Genomic DNA, 21,780 nt, shown 5'->3' with positions numbered 1-21,780 from the left:
TTAAAACAACTTTGTCAAAGTGGAAACCAGACTAACTCCCAGAATTACAATATTTCTGCGAGCGGTTGAAGGCAGCATTACTTTTAGCAGATTGTTCCGCCTGCAGGGGGCGCTGCATTTCTAGGTTCATTCATTACACTTATGTCTAAGCTCATTAACCATATATAATATGAGTCAAAGGTTAAATGTCGTTGTCCTTCATGCTGATTAAAGACAGCGAGTGTGTGTTTTCTCCTCATACATTCTCTCTCTGTATTTCACAAACTTCTCCGGACCTTTTAATTGTCTGCAAAGAAACAAAGGTTCTTTTACGGCTGCTTCACAATGTGGTGGCACTGAAGCGTTTAGGCAGCACCACCACTTCCTGTTCTTAATGTATTTAGTGAAGAGGCAGGATGTGGTCTGTCAGCCACATTCCTCCTGTTCTTGTTCTTAGTGATCACATCAATCTGGCAGTGTCGCAGTGAAAGCTCTTTGTGTATCGACGACATTTTGTGCCATTTCAACATCATGAATAAAGACAGAAGTGACGTTTGTGACTCAGGGAGAAGGAGGGTTTTTTTTAAGCTGTTTGAGAGAATAAAGTGATTTTGTTGTGCGATAAAAAATTTATTTGAAAAAGATTATTTTGCTTTCAACACAAGTTATACAATGCAACAGCAAAGAGTGTGAAGGACGGGGGTAATATCAGTCAGTATCACAGAATGTAACATGGTCAGTCACGACGGTCTAAATTAAAACATCTGCCGAAAACAAACGTGAATCTGTCGGCTTCCATCTAACACTGATAACAGAACACTACAACTACAACTACAAAAAGGCGCATGAAGCTATTATGACCTGGTGTCATATTCCCGGAGGTTGCATCCTATACATTGATGACCTGCGTGGTGACCACGGTGGAGGCGCCGCCCGGCCTGGCGCCCCTGATCTTCAGCTCTCGGTGCATCTGGCACCAGACTAACATGTAACACCAGTTGAGGTCACAGCAGTCGCCGCAGCACGAACCCTGCAGGAGGAAAGAAAGACAGAGGGGATGGATCTGTGTAAATTAACATTTTACCACCACTTGATAAAAACTACGATGCGCAGCAAGAATGAAAATACACTTGTTCCAAGTAAAATCATTTATGTCCTGTTGACTCCACCGCCTTGATCCCCATTGTCTCATGTTTGCTTCATCAGAACGTCCAAACACTCGTCATTCTCAAGCCACTCATTGATAAACTTCAGTTCATAAACTAGTTAGCCCGCCGGCATGAGAGCCATCAGCTTTAGAGATAAACTAAACCAGAAACTACTAATTCTTCTTCAGTCTGGCACAGTAGAGATAGTTTCTCTGTCTTTTAGGGACACAGTGACTTTTGACCTTTAACCACCAAATTCTAATCTTTTCCTCCTCCAGTCGAAGTGAATGTGTCAGATTTAATAAAATCCCCTGTGGACAGAATTACATGGAATTGGTTTCTCACCAGCCCTCAGTTGCTGTGTGTATTTAAGCTCAAGTCTGTTTGAGCTACGGGGGTTTGTTTGGCTTTCGCAATATTTGAATGCTCTGAATTTGAATCCCTAGATACACAGCAGCAATCACGCACATTGTGGACTATATCGGTTCATCGTCTCCTCATTGTCACTGTTAAAAACAAGTTTTATGCAAATAAAAGATGTAATAAATAAGATATATGTTGGGCGACGAGACGCTGATCCGATTTCTAATAAAACCTCAGGGAATTGTGTTTTTAGTTGTTACCTATCACAGAGATTGACCCAGTGGATGTAGCAGTTTACAATGAGTGAAGATTTGTACAGTTTTTCTGCAAAGGTTTATCTCTTTCTATTAAAATCCAAATTCAGAAAACTCTTCCTCTTGAAAGATGCAGATGGGGCAACTGAGTAAAAGTGCAACTTAAAGTCCAACAGCTGAACTCCCAACATTTGAAATGAAACTCAGTGCTGGTCCTCAGAGAAATGCAACTACAGCCGTTACTGGATGACAAGAACAGAAAGTTCCTCATTTTTCTATTACCTAACTACAGATATTAAACGGTTTACGGTTACAATTTTGTTTGCCATAATTTTCAGTAATTAAAAACCCCAAAACTCAACATTCCACAGAAATCCAGATTTGTTTTCTTTAGTTTGTAGTTTGTTTGATATGTTTCTCATAGTCATTCTTGAGACTTAGGGGAGATACCTTGCTAAACTTATTGAAAACCCATAAAAAAAAAATACATGCACAGATATTATGATAATAACAATAGCAATAATAGCAATAACATTTTCCTCAGTTGCATAATAACAAAAGTTAAATATATATAAAGATTATTTAGGCATAGTAACAATGTATAATAGATAATTGGTTTGAATGATCGACATCAGATCTGTAAAAACTTTTTTCTGTTGAACAAGTGATTGTCATCCTCTGCTCTAAAGACAGAGGATGACCCCCCCACCCCCACCCCCCACCCCCACTCAAACCAGCCTTACGTGGATGCCGTGGCGCTCCCGAATGGAGGCGCGGAGGCAGCAGGACACCACGCAGCAGACGTCCAGGAGTGGCATACAGCAGCACCAGCCATGCATACTGGCTGTCTGACACTGCATGCAGGGGAAACACCAGAGCCCACAGCAACCTTCAGAACCAAGAAGAGAGAGAAGAATTAATGACATTTAGCAGGAGACATTTTCCTAACAGTGAGAACGCAAACGTACGGGTCAGATGCTCCAGAACGAGTGAGCACATGTGAGAATACAGCAGGAAAGTGTCCTTAAAACCGAGCGAGTGGGCGTGTCGATGACATTCATAACACAAATCGACGGATGTGAAACTGTGAGGAATAGAAATATCTCAGCATGAAAAAGAGATGCAATGCACAGACGCAGAAGAAGATACTCACAGGTGCCCATGTCACTGCAGCAATCGCAGAGGCTGGTGCTCCATGTCCCGTGGCTTGGGACGTTGGTGGTGGTCACCGTCACCACCTGGGCTTGGCTGACGGGCAGAAGAGGGGCGGGCTGCTGGTAGATGGCCATGGCTGGAGGATACAAGGGAGGAAATTCAGAAACTGGGAAGGTGGGACTGGTTGGTCCCAGTACAGAAATAATCTCAGGGTGTCGGTTTCTTATCACTAAATCTCTTGCAGAGCCTTCACAGATGAGAGGAAGTTGTTATAGCAACATGTTACATGTGTTTTATTACAATGAGGTGTTGGACGATCACAGTTGGTCGGTGTGGGACACAAACATGCGGTGAGACAATGCTGTTTGAGGTTTTAACATTTTTTTTACAAGGGCATTGTGGGTAATAATGCAGATGCTTGATATTGTGGCAGTATTGAGTTTTAATATTATTCCTGCACTAAAGTGAAGTCTCTTTAACTGGTGTTCAGCTGGATGCACTTTATTAGTGGGAGACAAAATGGCAGGAACACATCCCTGCGTGCCTCCCTTCACTCTTTCCCCCTGTTGGATTTCGTGATTATTATATAGTTATATAAAGTTCTTCTCTTGGTCTCATCCCTTAACAAAGGGCGCGGCCGAGTCCATTGAACAGACAAATGCTCCACTGGTTTCAAATCCCTCTTTTCAAAAGATGTTTTACAAATTACAGCAATTGGCTCTTATTAACAAGGTTGTGGAGGAATGCACAAAAACTACTAGATATACAAAGCTACTATAAATAGTACTATATTAAAAGACAGAAAGCAGAAAATCATCCTGAGCTAAGCTATTTTAGCTAATTTAGAGCTACAGTTTTGGCAAGCTTAGCTAAAGTAACAGGTTTAGCTAGCTATAGCTAACTTGGAGCTAAAGCCACATGCTCTAGCTAATAATGTTCAATATACGTTGTTTTGAACACGGGTCGTCTCGTGCATTCATCTTGTTTCCTCACACACTCATTATTGCATATAAATCTAAGGTGTTTAAATAACGTTAAAATCCAACGTTCATCCTCTAAATCGGATCAAATTGGCCTTAATCACATCAATGGTTTGGATAATGGGTCTAAATGTTGGTTTAGTCCCATTAACTACCACATTAAGTTGTTAAAGAAGAACTTTGTTTACTCTAGTGAAGAAGCAAAGTGAGAATAGAATCAGTTGTGGTCAGGTTGGAGCTACTTAATGGTTCCCGACTTCATTCTCCTGTTTTAATGGAGAACTGACAGTGAACCAAAGTGACTGATGTGGTCAGACCAGCTTCCCACGAGTAGAACAAACCGTGACCACAGTTTGACTGAGACCGATGAAACAAACGTGCTCTTACCTTTCCTTGTGGATCCGTGACTCAAGAAGGGAAGTAGTGTGCAGCTCCAGCAACCTGACTGCCCTGTGTGTGCGTGCGTGTGCGTGTGTGTGCGCGTTTGAAACAAAAAAAAGTTTAGTTTCTGTTTCCCGTGAAAACGAGAGAGTGAAGCAGCGTCACAGCAGCACGAGCATCTTCACCCCGAGCAACGCAACCTCGTTATTATATTACACTGATCGAAAATAAGAAACACTGGAGGAAAGTAAACAGGTAATAATACGTTTTTAAAAAAGAAACAAGGTTACTATCAGTACCTGCGATTTAAAACATAAATAAAAGATGTATCCACAGGGTGATGCTGCATTCAGGTACTGTTAGGCTTTACACGATTTAAAATAATAGAATCGAGTACTAGAGTACAAGTATAATAGAGTACAATAGAATAGAAGAGAATGAAGTAGTGTCAAGTGTAGACTAGTGTAGAAAAACGGTATCTAACATTGTGGAGTGGAATAGAGTAGAGTTGATTAGAATAGACTAGAATAGAATAGAGTAGTGTTGATTAGAATAGAATAGAATATGAATAGAATAGAATATGAATAGAATAGAGTACTGTTGAACAGAATAGAATATTGTTGAGTATAATAGAAGTATCATTCGTCTTTTTACTTTTATCTAGTTCTAACCTTATAAACTCATTTTTATTTTGTATAATCTTTTATAAATATTTTACTCTTCCCATCTGTAACATCTTTATTTGTGTATGTTGGCACCTGTACTTGTAACACCTGCTCTGACCGCTTGATGGGGCCATGGGCTCAGGTACAGGTACGGGTTGGTATCTTGTCATAAAAACGGAAATAGATCTAATTTAAAATTGAGCAAGACAATTTTGAGAGAGCGACAGACAGAGGGAGACAGAGAGAGAGAGAGAGAGAGAGAGAGAGAGAGAGAGAGAGAGAGAGAGAGAGAGAGAGAGAGAGAGAGAGAAACGTGAGCAGCGGTGTTTCTGACTCAGTCTTCGGTGAAAGAGCAATGAGAGAGGATCATGCAGGGGATAAGTGTTCTTTCCCATCTTCACCATCACCATCATCATCTTCATCTCCATCAGTCCATCCAGCCGAGGGATCATGTCAGTGAACAGCACCGAGGCGACAGCAGCGGCGGGGAGGGACTACACCTGTGTGCGCTTCTACGTGTCCACCGTCTCCTTCTCGGTTCTCCTCTTCTTCAACCTCCTCATCAACTGGACCATCTTGCGCGAGGAGCGGCTCCGGACCCGTGTGCGCTTCGTGCTGGTCTTCCAGCTGCTGGTGTCGGCTCTGCTCCACCTGGGCATGAGCAGCGTCTTCTACTCCCAGCTGCACCTTGACGCGCGGCCGGGGCGCACCGCCTGCCTGCTCATGGTGACCGTCCTGATCAGCAGCGCCTCCTGCATCCTCCTGACGCTCACGGTGATGGCGCTGGACCGCTACTGCGCCGTGTGCCACCCGATGCGCTACACCGACACCTGCACCGCGGGGCACTGGCCCTGGCTGCTGGGTGCGCTCACCTGGATGGTGGCGCTGGTCATCCCCCTCAGCCTGCTCCTCCAGCCGAGCCGAGAGGACAACCACCAGGGGAAGTGTGGCACGGAGCAGCTGAGGAGAGGCGGCCTGCAGAAGGTGCTGTTCATCGGGCTGTGCACGATGCTGATTCTGTACAGCTATGTGCGCATACTGGTGGAGGGGCGGAGGTTAGGGGTGCTCAATCGGCGCAACCGTGCCGGGTGTCGGACCATCGCCCTGCACGGCACCCAGCTGGCCGTGTACATCCTCCCCAGCTTCGTGAGCTTCGTGCTGACGACGCTGCACAAGCACGATCTGATCCGGACGCAGACCCGAGAGATGTCCGCGGTGGTCACCTTCGCCTTCTTCAGCCTGGCGCAGTGCGTCGCGCCAATTGTTTACGGTTTGCGCAAAGAGGAACTCCTGGAGAAGTTGAGCTACAGGTTCCCCTGCTGCTCCCGGTACCTGAAGAGTGTCCTGGGCTGGACGGTGCGAGGCAGCTGGTTACCCCCCCACCACAGAGCACGGTACGACCCCTACAGGTTAGTGCTCACATTTAGTCTTTTTCTCATATAAAAGTTCTGATAAGTTACTAATACTTTGGATTATAATCGGTAAGAGTAACTTTGGGGTAACTTTCCCTCCCCTCTCTCCTCTTCTCCCACCCCAACCGGTCGAGGCAGATGCGTAAAGGGGAGTTTTATTCTCTCAGTCTTAGTGGAATCTATCATTTTGTAGTGTCTCCTCCTTAATATCTAAAGTGCCTTGAGGTCATGCATGTTGTGATTTGGGGCCACACAAATAAAATTGAATGTAATTGCACTGTTGCGAGTTCTATTAGTGCAGAGACATTGATTAATAAATATGTCTCACCTTACAACCAAAGGTTATCAAAATCAAAGTCAGTGTGCATTTTAATTGTGTAATTAAGATCATTTTAAAATCACCTTTTTCACAAATGATAAAAACACGACTGCACAACCTTCTTAATGGGCTCAGGTTTAAATTACATATTATCAAAAACCCACATATGTACGAGCACTTCTACAAAAACTATGCAAAACAACATCTTGACCAGGAGCAGTGACTCTGAGGTTTATGATGAGATAAAACAAGATCATTTAAAACTCTTCCTGTCATTTTATATTAAACACAGACGTCAGTGGTGGAATCAATCTTCTCAAAACGTCAACAAAACTGCAAATACGTGTGTTTTACAAAATGTCAAAGGATTTCTTTAACTTACACCAGTACAGAGATCATTTATCAATATTTTATAAACAGTACATTCATATTGCAGAGGCTACTGTAAAGGTCGTGAACAGAGTATGCAAAACTTTACAGGGAAATACTGACTTGAGGTGTTGTAGTGGAAAATCGTCCCTTGTTCAAAGTGAAGGACGAGTAAAAACAAGACAAGGGGACTTATTTGACCAAAACATGCAGAACTAGTTCATTTCCACGAGGCTCAATATTACTGTGACTACTGCTACTGCATAACTAAATGAGTCCTGCTACATGCTTTTTTAGAATCAAACCACAAACAGACAACACTTCCCCTTTCAGTGTTTCGCCTCTTGCCACACAACAAAAAACAGCACACAATTTAATCCCTGAAACTGTTGTGTAACTTCATGTTCTCTCCCCCCCCCCCCCACCCCAGGGAGCGAACACACACAGCCCAGACGATCATCTCCCAAGAGGTTCCACAAGTCCCAGAGGAGGAGGAGGAGGAGGAGGAGGAGGAAATGAAGCCAGTGTCAGTCAGGAGTTCCTCACATGACTCCCACTCATGTCAGGGTGATATGGACAATGCCTGATGGGGGGGGGGGGGGACAATCAGGTCGCTGCCGGGATCCTGAGTGGCACAGGGACGTTTGGGGAAGTGGCTGGTTTTCTCAGGGCCTCGTGGAATCTCCTCGGACTTCATGAGGAGAACATTCAAACCAGGACGTGCAGCAACGTTATATTTTTGACGAATCACAAGCACAACATGTGGACTGACAGCAGAGCACAGTGTGGTTCAGGTACTTAGTTCTCTTACTGTGAAATTACCTTGGCTAGTCCAGGGATTTAAACCTCAAACTCTTCAGCTCACAAGTCAACCTCTCAGACCTCTTGGCTACAAACAGTCCTGCATCATGTGACTGCGATGGAGGAAAATGTTGTTTCCATGTGTTCTTTACCTTGTACATATTAAAAAAAGGAAAGCTCTAAGTCTAATGGCCTTGATCCACTGAAATATTTCCACCCCCCACATACTGCTGACATTCTGCCACCTTGGTCGATTTGTGGCTGAGTTGCAGAGTCAGTCACGCAGACTTTTAGTCAGACGGGGGGGGATTTTCCACCTTCTAACCACACGGCTCCTGAAGCAGTGGCTCAGCATCTCCATCTCGTAGCAGCGACACTTAACAAGTGTGAAAAGGTGCAGGAGGGAGTTCCTGTTTTCAAGTTCACGGCTGCAGAGGCCCCAGCAGCCATGTGGTGGCAGAGCACTTACTGGTGTTCCTGTAAAGTGAGCGTGGAAGAGTCTGGGGCTGCAGAAGTGAAAGCAAACGCTGCAGATAATAATAAATACCGAAGAAACAGGAAATATGTCTGGCGGGAAGGGGTTTGGAGGAGATAATATTGGGGTTTTTTTAGGTTGGATATTTAATACGTTTTTACAGGTTTAAAAGCCACATCCACTGAAATGACAGAATGAGTTACAAGAACCAGGTCATTACTATATCCCAGTTCAGGCAAAGGCCAAACAAAAAATATGTTTAGTAAATATAAAGTAGAATCCACACAGACGTCAGATTAATGGCCATTTTATTTATTAATCCCGATAGAAGTGCGTCGTTACACCACAAAGCTCAAAGCAGATCTGCACAAACATCCCAACTCCTCTCTTCAATCATCGGGTGTGTGTGTTCATATCAAACAGCGGCTCTGTCACAATACAAACACGGAGCAGATCCTTTGAAGTTGTATGGATCCTGAGCAGATACAGTTTGCGATGCAACAGATAACTATTTACAGTTAATGATACCGGTCACCTTCAGCAGAGACCGTAAACTCTTGCAATTTGGAAACTGAAGCTCACCTCAAGTCATAACAGGAACTTCAAACAGCATCTGTGGACCAGTTTGTAAGGCAAAGGCTTCTTTAGCGTGCAGAAGACCATGAAAGTACACAAACTATTACACTGTATGTACATCTCAACACAACGCAGACAAAAGTGTACAGATTCAAAAGGCTAAGTTTGATCTTTAAAGCCCCGTTGAGTATAAAGTAAAACAGATTTGTTCAAAGCTTCCTGTTAACTGACCTCCAATCTCAGAGTTGCATTGTTGTTATGTATAAATTCATCTAGTAATCACACAAATAGAACAGCATTAGTTTCATGTTTCACCAGATTAAATGAAATCTGATCTGAGGTGAATTTACTCCATGCACCTGTTCCTATCTTGATGTGTCCTTGAAATTACAGTACCAGTAAAGTACAGCACCACTGACTTCAGACAAGGTTTGGTTGGTTAATCACACCTTTGCGTTTCGCTGCCTCGAGGTAGCAACATGCCAACAGTTCTCAGGTGGGTGCAAGTGTGTTTGCCATTTAAACAACATGGCCGCTGGACGGGAAACTCAATGACGAATTAGTCGGTCTGAAACTAGCAAAGACATTTTAGTCGCATCGTTAAGATAGGGCCAAAAACTGATGACAATGCAGATAAAACATAATGGAGAACGCAGCGTTGACAACAACAGGAGAATATCAGGAACATTCAGGCAAGGTGTGGCGCCTGGGAAGAGCGTGAAGGAGGCTGGACATGACGTGTGCATTCCGCTGAGGAAAGCGCAGTGTTTTTGTTTACAGCACATTGACATCTGTTATGGCCCTTATCGCCAAAAGCTCTCGTGGTGTTTCCAAGTTCACAACTCCGTCAGCATCTCTTACGTGCATGACAGCTCTTTTTCATCCTGAGATATTTGTATTCTTACAATTTTGCGTCCTTTGCATGATGGAAAAATCATCAACATGATGGTCGCTGTGACTTTCAAAGACATTTTCCTGCTGTATTTACACGTGGGCTCACTCGGACATTTTCCAGACATTTTCCAAAGGGGCTGCCAGGAAAAGTCTGGACTGAATCAGACATTTGAATTCTCATGTATAACACCCCCCAGGAAAATTGCAGGAAAATGTCCAGCCCTTAGTACCTGTCTGAAAGCAGCTACAGTGTGCTGAACCAAATTAAAGATTAAAATAATGATTATTCTATAAAAACTATGAGGTTGCAGATGTATCTCACTACATGAATGCTTAATCGTACAGAGGGGATCATGAGCTTTGACCCCCAGCTTCTCCTGTCCACAAGTCAGTGCCCTTGAGCAAGACAAAAATGATCTTGCCTTATGTACATGAGTGTGTGTGTGTGTGTGAGAGGCAAATTGTCCAAAGGCGCTTGGGTTAAAAGCCTTACATAAATACAGCTATGATGTGTCATCACCGTGGTGCAATGATGAATCTAAATTTGATCAAGTGTGAGAAGAGCTGGCACAGTTGACAAAAACCAAAAACCACAGCGTAGTGTGTTTAGAAACCCAGAGGGTGGGGAGCCACCACTCCTCCGTTCTCCACCATGGCGGCAGAGATGGAGCGCAGGTTCTTGAAGAGTTGTCTGGACTCACTGGATCGCAGGTTCTTGGTGTCACGCATGATCCTCTCATAGGCCTGAGGGACAAAAGGAAGCGTTAGAGAATAATAATAATTTATCAAGAGCTGTTGCCAAAACAAAGAAGCACTAATATTAGATTGTTTTTTCTCACTTTCACTAAACAACAATCAGTCTAAATGTAGAATTAAAACCACTTCAGGCCTCGTCAGTCTTACCTCCACACACCAGGTGTCACACAGCATCTTCTCGTGCTGAGCCGAGGCTTGACCCTGACTCAGAGAGCGTGAAGCCCTGCAGAGGACAAAGAAATTAAAGAAACGTTAAATGTGTACAGAGGGTTAATCATGTCTTGTAATTCTCCTCTCCCTCATTCACTTCTATTTTGAGCAGAGCCAGTTCCTTAAAACTTCTCTTATCTGATTTCACTCATACCTGGACAGGACCACCACCATGGCGTAAAGGTCAATGGCGCAGTCGGCGACTCTCATTAGGACAAACTGTTCATCTGAAACAGGAACATGCGTGTTGAGTTGACTCATCACAAAACAAACACACCTAAAGGACAAGAGGATTCCTCATTTGTTACCAATAAACCATAACATTGAATTTGATTGTGACAACGTTCGGCGCAGGTTTGTGTGGACAAATCAGAATTCTTCTTTTATTTCATTATTACAAAATCAAACACATAAAAATGACTTTACCCAACAGCAAAAATGTACCGGATGGGGATATTCCTTACAACCACAACATCTCTCACCTTCACACATGCACGCATACGCGCACACACACACACACACACCCACACACACACACACACACACACACTTACCAATGATCTTCTTGCCATGTTTGATAAGCAGCTCTTCAACGACGCCTCCGAACTGTTCGATGGCTTTAATTGTCTTAAAAGGGGGGAAAACACACGCATACAATCAAATGGAACGTGGTAATTAAAGGCAACAAAAAAGAAAAATCCTACATCACACCATTAGTAAAAAAAAACTTTGTCCTGACAAACTGTCATATGGATACCCACCCACTCACTCACTCTTTCCAAGCTAGCTATAGGGAAACCCCTTAAATCAATGGCTGAATCAGTAACGTACCAGTTCACCGCTCTGTGCCAGCTCAGGGTGCACAGTTCCCTGCAGAGTCAGACCTGTGCCCAAACCTGCCTTCCTACAAACACATCAAAACATACAGACACGTTGTGGTAACAGCTCAACAGCGTTCAGTTTGGCATCAGTGTCCGCACGCTAAATCTTTTCAGCCACAGGACGACTGTGCAGTGTGAGGCATTCAAACACTGCACATAAACCGACACGTCAATATACAATTATGTTTCCTACTCAAAGCCAAAGAAAACAGACTTACAGCCTAAATAGCTGCTTCGAGTTGCAGTTACAAATGTCAAGTGAAGCAGGAGCAATTACACATGTAATTTATTAGATTATAATTAGATGGATGACTGAAATCTATATGCATTGTTTGTAAAGGGTCGGGCTAATTGCATAAGAGGTACTTTATATGACGTGTTGTTCAACCACATCAGAGACTAAAGTTGTTATGGATGTTATGGAGTAAAGAATTTATAACATATGTATATGTAACCTATATATATATCTCATAAAAGTGAAGACGGATATCTGTGGCCACTGTGTGGTGGCAATACATAAATGTAAGTCAACAATCTCTACACACAATTCTTAGAAGGAGGAAGTGAATATGAAATATAACCAAATCCTGGAAATGTGGACTTTTTGTATTACGGGAGAGCAAATATCCACTGATGAGCAGTCAGGTCAAATCTGTCATGAACAATAGAGAAGGACTCCATCTCCCTTTTTCAGCTAAAGCAGGTTTGCTCTCTCCCCCGCGTAGAAGAGACAAAGAAAGTGAAGTGTGTGTGTGTGGCAACCTTTTAGCTCTCTTGGAGATTTCTCCTGCGAGAAACCCAGCATTGCCAAGCGGGTTCTTCAGGGCCTTCTGCAAACTCTTCAGCTGGTTCCCAGCATTCTAGAAGGAAGCCGAAAGGGAAGCACGAGATAAATCAACAGGGAGGGAAATTGATTCAAGGTGTTAACTTTGATCGTGGCTTATTAAGTCACAGATATCTAATGTTGAAATCAAAAGCAAGACGAGAAGTATCTTGAAAAGGACCTTTAAAAAAAATGATATTACATGATACACTGTGGAACAAGCTAACGAAACTTCTTGCATCATTTCCCTGTTAACCCGCATATATGAGACATGCACTTTTCTCTTTTGTTATTTAAAGCAACACAAGGTAAGAACTTCCCTCGGGTACATTTTGGCATCCGTATAAGGTTACAGCCTATGTTTGACTGTGTCATCAATAACTCTGGCAGGGATGTTTACTCTGTCGGATTGTTGTCACCAGTCCAATAGCAAAAATATTAGGTTGGCATCTGTCCTGCATCTTCTTTGCCTGTTCAAGCTCACAAAGAGGGGTTCTGTGAGCTCTATGGCAATGACATAGATGCCATTCTCCCTCTTAGAACTCCTCAAATCTACTCCCCACATTTACAGGATAATCCACGATTTTGAATAGGAAAATGGTGTCAGTGTTGCCAGATGTGGAAATTTCCACTAAACTATTAGGATCCTTTTATTTGAGTAAGTGATACCAATTTCAGCAACTTTTTGACTCATTTGAATTTTTTAAGTTACATTATCATTGGAAGGAACTGTCCCTTCCTCTCCCTGTCCCTTCAGAGATGCTCCCTGTATCCTCTTTTAAGAAATATAGGGGAAGAGAATGAAAAGACACTTGGCATTAGGAAACACAATTTTAACACAGACGCTTGGTGTTCAAGAAGAAAAAAGGAAGCTGCGTCTTGATCACCCGTTTTAAAAGTTACGAGACGCAGCAGTGTCTCGTATAGGAAGTAGTGTTAAGAGTCTTAGATGGCAGAGATCACTTCCTCTAAACAGAACATCTGTACTTTTCCACACAGACGTTATCAGATCACCACAGCTGAGTCCGCAGAAAAAAAAAACAACAACAAACCAGTCCAACAAAAGGGGTTTCATGTTACCTGGAATCCATTGAGGGCGACAAAGAGCCTCAGAATGTCGTTGGTTCCCTCAAAGATTCTGAAAATCCTCAGGTCCCTCATCACTCGCTCCACTCCAGCATCCTTCAGAAACAGACTCAGACATTTACATTTCTCTTTCAACCAAATCCTGTGCACACTTCAGCAGCAACAATAACATGTAACCCATAATTTAAGGCTACATACATACAAATATGTTTTTATCTTAAAATAAAAACAATCTCTGGCCACATGAGTGTTAAGCATTTCCGTTGACAAACTAAAACGGAGTCATTTCCAAAATTCTGTTTTAGACCCTCGTGTGCAGCAGCCGTAAACAGTTACGAGTTTAGAAGCTACAACACAGTAGTATGGATGGAGCCTAATTCTAAAAAACATGCTGCATTGAACTTGAGAAAACTCTGCACTGCAATCTGCTCTTTATTTCAGTCTGTGGACAAACCCTGTATATTATCTATATTAAAACTTATAGTATCTTACACATACAAGACATTTTGACGCATGCAGGTTAAAGAAGGTGGTGAAACTGCAGCTGCAAACAGTCAATAAGGCAACATTTGTATTTTAGGCAGCAAAGATGATATATTCTGTCCAGAGGAGCAGAAATGAAAATGTATCTGACTGGTCCTCCCTGGTGAAATGAAACTCTGAGTCAAAATGATAACTTGGAGCAGAACTTATATCATGTTGGTATCACTGTTTCTTAACCTCTTCCTTTTATACAGCTCATAGCCCACAACTAATTTGACACTTATCTTGCAAAAGCATGAAGGACGAAAAGCATGAACCAGGGTTGCCACCTCTGCAGTTATTCAAGTGTTGTTTCATGATTGGGCATAGTTTCCACTGTGCTGCACGTCTGCTCTAGAAGTGGCCTCCTGCATTGTTTGGTTTATTTTAAGAACAGCAACAATCTTGTTTCCATAACTTCACATAACTTCCATAACTTAACATCACCCACATATCTTTAGCTACTTCGTGCACGCTCTAGTCTTGGGTGCTTGCCTGAGGAAACAATTATTTAATGATTTAGTATTTTCTGATCATCTTGCACGCAGCAACAATATAGCTCAACACCAGACTGGTAAAATAAGAGCATATGCTGCTGTTCCCATTACTAAAACTATGTACTTGTAGTAGCAGTTCAATGCTTATAGTTCTCATCTGGGTTTTTTTCAATGTTGAGTTCATCAAAAAACGTTGCTACTGATTCACACATCGCTTCTGTAGAAAAATGCACAAATATAACACAAAGAGTTCAAGTCAACTGTTCTATTAAATCATTGTGTTTGCTTTCTGTGAGCTGTATAGAGAAGTATCTGCTTCCACTTGGCGTCTTCTTTACTTTGTTATCTGATGTATATGTAGCAGGATGTAGACTGAGCACTCACCTTCATGAAGCCCATGCCGCCCATAACCTGAATACACTCGTCAGTCACGGTCCACGCCGCTTCCTGTAACAGTTGGAGGGAGAGAAGTTTTTGCTTTGACAAATACAACAATTGTATTAATTCAGTAAACAAGCCTCGAAACTTCCAACTTCCCTTTCTACCCCGTTTCTTCAGTTTTCCAAAGAATAAGGAAGATTATAAATGTTGTGAAAGATGTGGCTTTTTCCCAGAGCACTAAAATAGAAGTAATTAACATAAATACAAATATAAGTCCTCGCTGATTACTACAGGAGATAGAAGCAATTAAGCACATACAGCCGGGCCCCTTGAGAAATATTATCACCTCTACCATCTCTTCCTGTTAAACCAATGAGAGTGTTGTGCTGCAAAAGCTCTTACAGAAGCAAAGATCTTGCTGATGGCAGCTTCAATCTGGAACTCAGACGCTCCACTGTCCATATTGCCACTGATCATGTAGGCCATCGACTGCAAAAAAAACAACAACAACAGAGGATGCAATGTCAGTTATGTTTTCACTTGTCTCGTTGTTGGTTAATTTTTTGGTTAATTTTTTGCTCTATTTTTGAGCAGGGTTACACAAAAACTACTAAACCAATTTCTACCAAACTCTCTGGAGGCCTGGGAAGTTCCCATTAAATCTGAAATCAAATTAAAAGGGCAGATCCAGGGGATCTTTTTCTCTTCTTTAACACTGGGGATTTTCCAATTTTTCATTAAAATTTTTAGGGAATAATGCATGAATATTGCTTTAATTAATTGACTGTATCATTTACATATTTTGCTATGATAAATACATCTGTGTTTACTTTATTTCTCTAGAGCAGATAGATGTAGTTAATGCGAACTGAAACTAAACATCTGTGTTAAAATAGATGACTTTTGGAGAAGGGGAAGAAAAAGCACTGTTAGTTACTCTGACCTCAGTCACATATTCCAGCATCGCCATGCGCGCCAACTTCTCCTGGATGGCTCCGTAGTTGTGGATCTTGCTCCCAAACTGGGTTCTGTTGGCTGCGTGATCCACCTGATGTAAAGAGGGGAAATGATGCTTACTGTCAGAAATGAGGTCACAGTTACGGGCTGTAGCTTCACCTTAGAAACAGGTCGTTCCTCTTACTGTAGCACATGAGATCATATGCTTCTGCTGCTCAGCTAATAAAATATACTGAGGACAGAGATTCCCTCGTATGAATTTTTTCTATGCATCAGTATTACAAGTTCAATACGAAGGATTCAAAATGATCAGATACACAGCAGTTTTCTTTTTCTGTACTTGTAATTAAGAACCTTAATAAATGAAGCTGTTTCTGACTCAATGACAGACATATTTGACAGATCTGAATCGTCGCCGCCAGTTAACTCAGCAGGAAGTTGCAGCGCAGAAAAAAGGTCACACTGAACTACAAAATGGGGAGTTCCCACAAACCCACAACGAAAGACATACATGGGTGAAAGAGGGGGTGTAACACAGACAACACAGATGAGAATTTGATGCAGCACATGCAGAGACATAAAAGAAGATGAAGAAGAAGCTCATCCTCTGCTGTCACACTTCACACCACAACACTTCACTTCCCTTCCTGTCTACATATATTGTGCTGCCTGTCGTTTACTCACAGCTTTGGAGATGACTCCCTTCATGGTGCCGGAGAGGGCGGCCGCCATGCCGAAGCGCCCGTTGTTCAGGATGTTCATGGCGACCTTGAAACCTCCACCGACCTCGCCAAGCAAACAGTCGGCTGGCACGCGGACATTATCGAAGTAGACCTCGGCCGTGTTGGACGCCTTGATGCCCATCTTCTTCTCTGGGGCGCCACTGCGAGTCAGAGGAGAGAAAACAGACAACGATTCATTAAGATTAAAAAATTAAAACAATCAGAGCTTGGTGACAAACAGAAAACAATGCTCACTGCGTCACTCCTCCAAAGCTCCTCTCCACGACGAAGGCTGAGATCTTGTCCTTCATCTCGCCAGTTTTGGGATCCTTCATGGGCGTCTTGGCGAACACTGTGAAGATCTCAGCCAGGCCTCCATTGCTGAAAAGTGAAATTGGTTGTTTAGTTAAAGCAAAGCTCCACATCAGCTTCCAGCCATTACATCATGTTACAGTGCTGCCTCCTTGTGGTGAAAGTAACAAGAGCCTGTTTCCTCACCTGATCCAGATCTTGCTTCCACTGAGGGTGAAATATTGTCCGCAGGGGGACTGGATAGCGGTGGTCTTGATAGAGGCGGCGTCAGAGCCACTGGCTGGTTCCGTCAGACAGAAGGCCGCTATATGCTCGCCTGCAAGGACAAGTACACACAAGCAATGTCAATCATGCACAAAACAGAAATGATAAGCAGCTCTCAATCTTTCCTCCAGTGAATTAAATAATTAAGATAATGGTTAAACTGTTAGATATCAAGCCTCAGTTACATTTCTTTGTCAAGGGTTTGACAATAACAATAGGAATCATACCTGTGGCGAGTTTAGGCAGGTACTTCTGTTTCTGGGCTGGATTCCCAAAAAGCAGAATGCCCTTGAAGCCAATAGACTGGTGGGCGCCCAGAGTGATGCCAACGCCCAGGTCGTGACTGCCGACGATCTCAACCAACCGGGCATACTGATGGACAGACGGATATTATCGCGTTAGACACACGGCTCACGCCAGTTAACATCTCTGTCAGACACAATATTTACTCATGTGGGAGTGTAACAGAGCAAATAGCCATAAGTCTAACGACCAGACGTTACCTGTGTGTTTGAGAGGCCGAGGCCATTGAGGTCAGCTGGCACCTGCAGGCCAAAGGCGCCCATCTCCTTCAGGCCCTCCATGGTGTGATCCTCCACCTTCTCCAAGGCGTCATTCTTGGCAGCATCATTCACCTCCTGTTCACAGGGAGGACAAACACAAAAGGTGAGGGGTGAGTAAGAGGGTTGTAAAGCATGTGATCAGACAAACTTGTCTATGAGCTTTCAAATTTACCTCAAAAAATTTGGCAACGGGCCCCACAAGCTCTCTGAGGAACTGCTCCTGCTCCTCATTGAGGGCTACGGCACAGATAATAGTGATTACACTCTTTTAAGTTATACAGAGATATTTCATCAATTGTTGCCATCTTTTAAAACAGATATTAACAGGAACATCCTCTGATTTACCTGAGGGGTAGGGAAACACTTGGGCAGTGGCGATCTGCCCCTTGAAAATGTTGACAGCAAATGATTTGGATTCCTGTAAAGAATGAAGTTAACAAACTTGAGTTTTCTTCCTCTGAAACATTTTTAAAGCAGATTTGTAAACATGCCACGATCTGTGTTTTTTTTAGATTTATGTTGAGTATCTTGCGGTCTTCCCCCCCCCGGGCCTGAATTGGCACAGTGGAATAGTGTGGAAGTATTGGTAGGACAGAGAGTTGCATCACCCAAAAGAATGTGCATGCGACTCCAAATAAACAGGAACCCATCATTAAAAACACTTATCTTCAGCAGCTCAAACATTCCACAGAAGATTTAACTCTCAAGTTGTGGTCAATATAGATTTGTGCGTCAACAAAGGCTTAGTGTAAAATACTCTTTAGAAGCCACAATTAAACATGATTTAAAATATAATAATAAAATAACATACATGAGAAACTATCTTCTTTTCAACTTTAGTGGCAGCATCAGTTCCGACTGCTGCTGTCTTCTCTATCACAGCCTGAAGAGAAACAAGCAAAACAAATTAAAAGAGAAACAGACAATGAAGGTGCACAGAGTTCAGCCCAACAACTGAAAAAATAAATACATAAAAGAAGCCTGTCCATTGCACATGCTGCCTAAATAAACTGATACCTGTCAGGCTGATGAGATAACAAACGTATCTTACAGTAAGTCTCGTGTTTCTTTTAGCTGGCAATACAAACTTTCATCTTAATGTGTACTTTGCTATGTTGAGCCCTGAGATGAATCATCAATATATGATTCACTGTTGACATGAACTGACACCTTGGAGTGAACCTGTTATATAATTGTGTTTGTCAAAAGTATAATACAAATAAAATAAAGCGTTGAGGGACTGAAGCAAAGTCATATTGACTGTAGAGAATCAAACATCACAATGAAACGGAGTGACTCAACTGAATTGTTCAGCTTCATTTCAGTCATAGTGAGAGCTAAGCATTTTAAATTCAGAGCCTTAAATATAATAAATACCTGTGTTTTTATGAGCAATTAGACTTAATATTATTTTTTAAAGATGCACTTACAAACATTTTCACCACACACACCTGCCATGATAAGACTAAGGCAAAGAGCTTAACCATCTTTGTGCTGGGCTTAAACTGAATGAACATTCCACTGTGACTAAATTCGTTTACAGAAGGTTGTTTTTCCAGTTTATCCTGCAGGAGTTTCTGGAGGCTGGGGTTACAAGTTAACACAGAGGAAATAATTTCATGAGTGAGACTGAGTCCGTAGCGTCTCCTGATGATTATACTGAAGAAACGAAACAGATGTGAAACAGCGAAGAATGACACGTTTTAAAAGACAATTTTGTTTTATCATAAAATTCTCCAACTTGTTCAAAATACCGCAGTCAGAGTTCTTACAAAAACTCAAAAGCATGAGCACATCACCCCCTCACTGCACTGGCTACCTGTCACACTCAATATTGATTTCAAACTTATATTACCAGGTTTTTAAATCTCTTAGTGGCATTGCCCTGTCTCATATCAGTGACCTTCTAATGCCGTAAATACCTGCTTGTAATCTAAGGTCTGCAGATCAACTCTCTGTTCCCAGAGTGAGGCGTCCACGACTATGGAATAACCTTCCACCGGGAATCAGACACGCTACCTCGTTGTCCTCTTTTAAAACTTGCTTAAAGACTAATTTGTATAATATGGCTTGTGCCTAGACTTCTCATGTCTTTGTGTGTGTCATTTCCCCGTCTCTATGTTTGTGAAGCACTTTGTAAACTTGCTTTTTGTTAAGTGCCACGTAAATAAAGCTTATAAGTAAATAATAATGATGAGATGACATCTTCCAACAGCTGAACCCTGTCCTGGAAAAAAACTCGGCGTCACCCACATGTGTCACCTTTACTAACCCAGTCACGTGACCAGTGAACCTTCACCCACTTCCAGCGGGAGGGGATGGCAGCGTTATGTCACCCTGACACTGCCATCACCAAAACAAGGCGAATGAACAGACACTGGAACATCCCAACCCCACAGAATGCAACATGTACCTCTGACGGAATGTGAATTTAAAGAGTAAACACTGTTAAAATGTGATTTAAAGCGTAAACACTGACTTAAGGGTAATGTTACTGTACCTCTGCAGCCTGGCTGGCGTAGAGACGGGAGCTTTGCACCGCCGCCACAGCCCCGACCGGACGGTGACCTCTGTGGTCCAGACAAGAAACGACATTAGTCCTCGTTTCTCTGTGGACACGCCACAGTCTGTCATTGTAGCCTGGAAGCTAACGACGGCGGCTTTGAGAGATACGTACCCAGACAGGCCGGGGGGGATCCGGAGAATGGAGCCGCACAGGGCGGAGGACCGGCTCACCTTGCGAAGCAGCATGGTTGTAATGTGTTGTTGTTGTTGTTCTGTGGAGGAAGAAACACACAAGATAGTTAGATCAATAACACACCGGCTGCTAGCTAGCGGCTAGTGTGGGTTAGCTAACGGCTGTTTCTGTGCGCAGCGAGGCTACGTACTGTTTTCTGACTCCTCGCACAATAAAGCGGGTAATGTCGGTTTTAATGTTTTTAATTCATTCCGTCGCGAAACGAAAACCCTAATAGTTATTAAAGTACCTGCTCACGTTACGTTTGTCACGTCCTCAAGGTCCTGGAAGACGTCGACTGTTCGATTCCCCCGATTTCTCCTCTACTGTACTCTTCCCTGACCCGCGGTGCTTCCTGGGAGGTGTAGTTCTAGTCCAAGAATTTACAGAACCAAAATACATTTAAAAGAGCTACGACACCATTAAGGAGATTTAAGAGATTCTAAATTGTCATATTTATGCAATGTATACATTTTACTAACACATATCTAAACAAATAAATAAGTGGGAGTCATATTTATTATATTTATTCTACATATCGACAATATATATATAGTGTTCTGTGATTTTGTCCTTTGTCTCCCCAGTACTTTTAATATTGGATAAACCCTTAAATATTATTCTGACAATATTTGCTTTATTGATCCCAAATTGGGAAATGATTGGAAATGATTATTTATCAAACATCCCATTCCAGATTTATTTAACAACCATTAACCTCGCATCTACAACCGAGACCCATTTCCTCTTGATTCAACTTCCCAGAATAGTTAACATGCAGGCATCTTCACCTGATAGAAATCTTCACATCAATAATTCACAGTTCTCAGTAGTTTTAAACTGAACTGGGGCATTTTTATTAAGAATAATAATCATTTGGATTTTCAGAGGGGCCTTTAAAGATGAAGGTCACTTTACAAAGTTCTGAAAATGAAAAATATAAAAAAGAACCAAACCAAGGACAGAAATAATAGAAATGTTTGTGTTCTCTGTACTTGACCCATCATTACACCTTGTAGTGACCATTGTGGATTGATAGGTTTAGTTTTTCAACTACACTGAATAAATCCTCCTGATGTTGTCACAAAGCTGTAATATGTGCATCTTTACCAAATGTACTCAATGCACGCCCTATACTACTATTTACATTTAATGCTTACAGAGTTTGTCCATTTTCCATCAACCTGATTGGTCAGTTGCAATGATGAACCTAGAGCAACAGTCAACCACCAAAGTCCTTCTTAACCAACCTGTGTTTCCAGCTATCTGGCTGTTTGAGAGGTAAATATCTTTCACAA

At 42.4% G+C, this 21,780-nt stretch overlaps 3 protein-coding genes across 7 annotated transcripts; 1 reads left to right on the top strand and 2 right to left on the bottom strand.

Moving 5' to 3' along the window:
• Nucleotides 1-600: 600 nt before the first annotated feature.
• ponzr1 (plac8 onzin related protein 1) lies at nucleotides 601-3,060 on the bottom strand. The gene is made up of 3 exons (XM_034569242.1): nucleotides 2,898-3,060; nucleotides 2,488-2,633; nucleotides 601-1,009 (listed from the first exon to the last, which is right to left on the bottom strand). The coding sequence occupies exons 1-3, from the start codon at nucleotides 3,031-3,033 to the stop codon at nucleotides 869-871; spliced, it is 423 nt and encodes a 140-aa protein (XP_034425133.1). The 5' UTR covers nucleotides 3,034-3,060; the 3' UTR covers nucleotides 601-868.
• Nucleotides 3,061-5,020: 1,960 nt separating this feature from the next.
• Nucleotides 5,021-8,415, top strand: zgc:194312 (uncharacterized protein LOC794943 homolog). Its single transcript, XM_034569212.1, has 2 exons — nucleotides 5,021-6,334; nucleotides 7,456-8,415. Exons 1-2 carry the CDS (start codon nucleotides 5,376-5,378, stop codon nucleotides 7,610-7,612), a joined length of 1,116 nt encoding a protein of 371 aa, XP_034425103.1. The 5' UTR covers nucleotides 5,021-5,375; the 3' UTR covers nucleotides 7,613-8,415.
• Nucleotides 8,416-9,311: 896 nt separating this feature from the next.
• On the bottom strand, nucleotides 9,312-20,841 carry acadvl (acyl-CoA dehydrogenase very long chain). 5 transcript variants are annotated; one of them, XM_034569188.1, is made up of 21 exons: nucleotides 20,744-20,841; nucleotides 20,423-20,522; nucleotides 20,246-20,315; nucleotides 18,557-18,628; nucleotides 18,091-18,163; nucleotides 17,918-17,982; nucleotides 17,686-17,820; nucleotides 17,410-17,554; nucleotides 17,105-17,234; nucleotides 16,862-16,987; nucleotides 16,569-16,767; nucleotides 15,871-15,975; nucleotides 15,330-15,416; nucleotides 14,931-14,993; nucleotides 13,522-13,623; nucleotides 12,381-12,478; nucleotides 11,569-11,641; nucleotides 11,292-11,364; nucleotides 10,892-10,964; nucleotides 10,675-10,750; nucleotides 9,312-10,515 (listed from the first exon to the last, which is right to left on the bottom strand). In XM_034569188.1, exons 2-21 carry the CDS (start codon nucleotides 20,494-20,496, stop codon nucleotides 10,378-10,380), a joined length of 1,977 nt encoding a protein of 658 aa, XP_034425079.1. In that variant the 5' UTR covers nucleotides 20,497-20,522; nucleotides 20,744-20,841; the 3' UTR covers nucleotides 9,312-10,377. The 5 variants fall into 5 exon arrangements, with proteins under 5 accessions (XP_034425079.1, XP_034425080.1, XP_034425081.1 ...); XM_034569189.1 differs by having other exon boundaries at nucleotides 20,423-20,519; nucleotides 20,747-20,838; XM_034569190.1 differs by having other exon boundaries at nucleotides 20,423-20,519; nucleotides 20,733-20,831.
• Nucleotides 20,842-21,780: the final 939 nt, after the last annotated feature.

This window comes from Hippoglossus hippoglossus, chromosome 18, assembly GCF_009819705.1.
Source record: "Hippoglossus hippoglossus isolate fHipHip1 chromosome 18, fHipHip1.pri, whole genome shotgun sequence".
NCBI lineage: Eukaryota > Metazoa > Chordata > Actinopteri > Pleuronectiformes > Pleuronectidae > Hippoglossus > Hippoglossus hippoglossus.
Note: the sequence above shows the minus strand (reverse complement) of the source record. Positions and strands in the feature narration are given on the sequence as shown.

Excerpts from the sequence above, each read along its gene's own strand:
- acadvl (XM_034569188.1), bottom strand. The coding sequence starts at position 20,496 with ATGCTGCTTCGCAAGGTGAGCCGGTCCTCCGCCCTGTGCGGCTCCATT. Across the intron at positions 18,164-18,556 it reads AAAAGAAGATAGTTTCTCAT|GAATCCAAATCATTTGCTGT; the intron begins GTATGTTATTTT and ends CATTCTTTACAG. Across the intron at positions 15,417-15,870 it reads TGCTGGAATATGTGACTGAG|TCGATGGCCTACATGATCAG; the intron begins GTCAGAGTAACT and ends TTTTTTTTGCAG.
- zgc:194312 (XM_034569212.1), top strand. The coding sequence starts at position 5,376 with ATGTCAGTGAACAGCACCGAGGCGACAGCAGCGGCGGGGAGGGACTAC. Across the intron at positions 6,335-7,455 it reads GCACGGTACGACCCCTACAG|GGAGCGAACACACACAGCCC; the intron begins GTTAGTGCTCAC and ends CCCCCACCCCAG.
- ponzr1 (XM_034569242.1), bottom strand. The coding sequence starts at position 3,033 with ATGGCCATCTACCAGCAGCCCGCCCCTCTTCTGCCCGTCAGCCAAGCC. Across the intron at positions 2,634-2,897 it reads CTGCAGTGACATGGGCACCT|GTTGCTGTGGGCTCTGGTGT; the intron begins GTGAGTATCTTC and ends TTGGTTCTGAAG. Across the intron at positions 1,010-2,487 it reads GGGAGCGCCACGGCATCCAC|GGTTCGTGCTGCGGCGACTG; the intron begins GTAAGGCTGGTT and ends TTCCTCCTGCAG.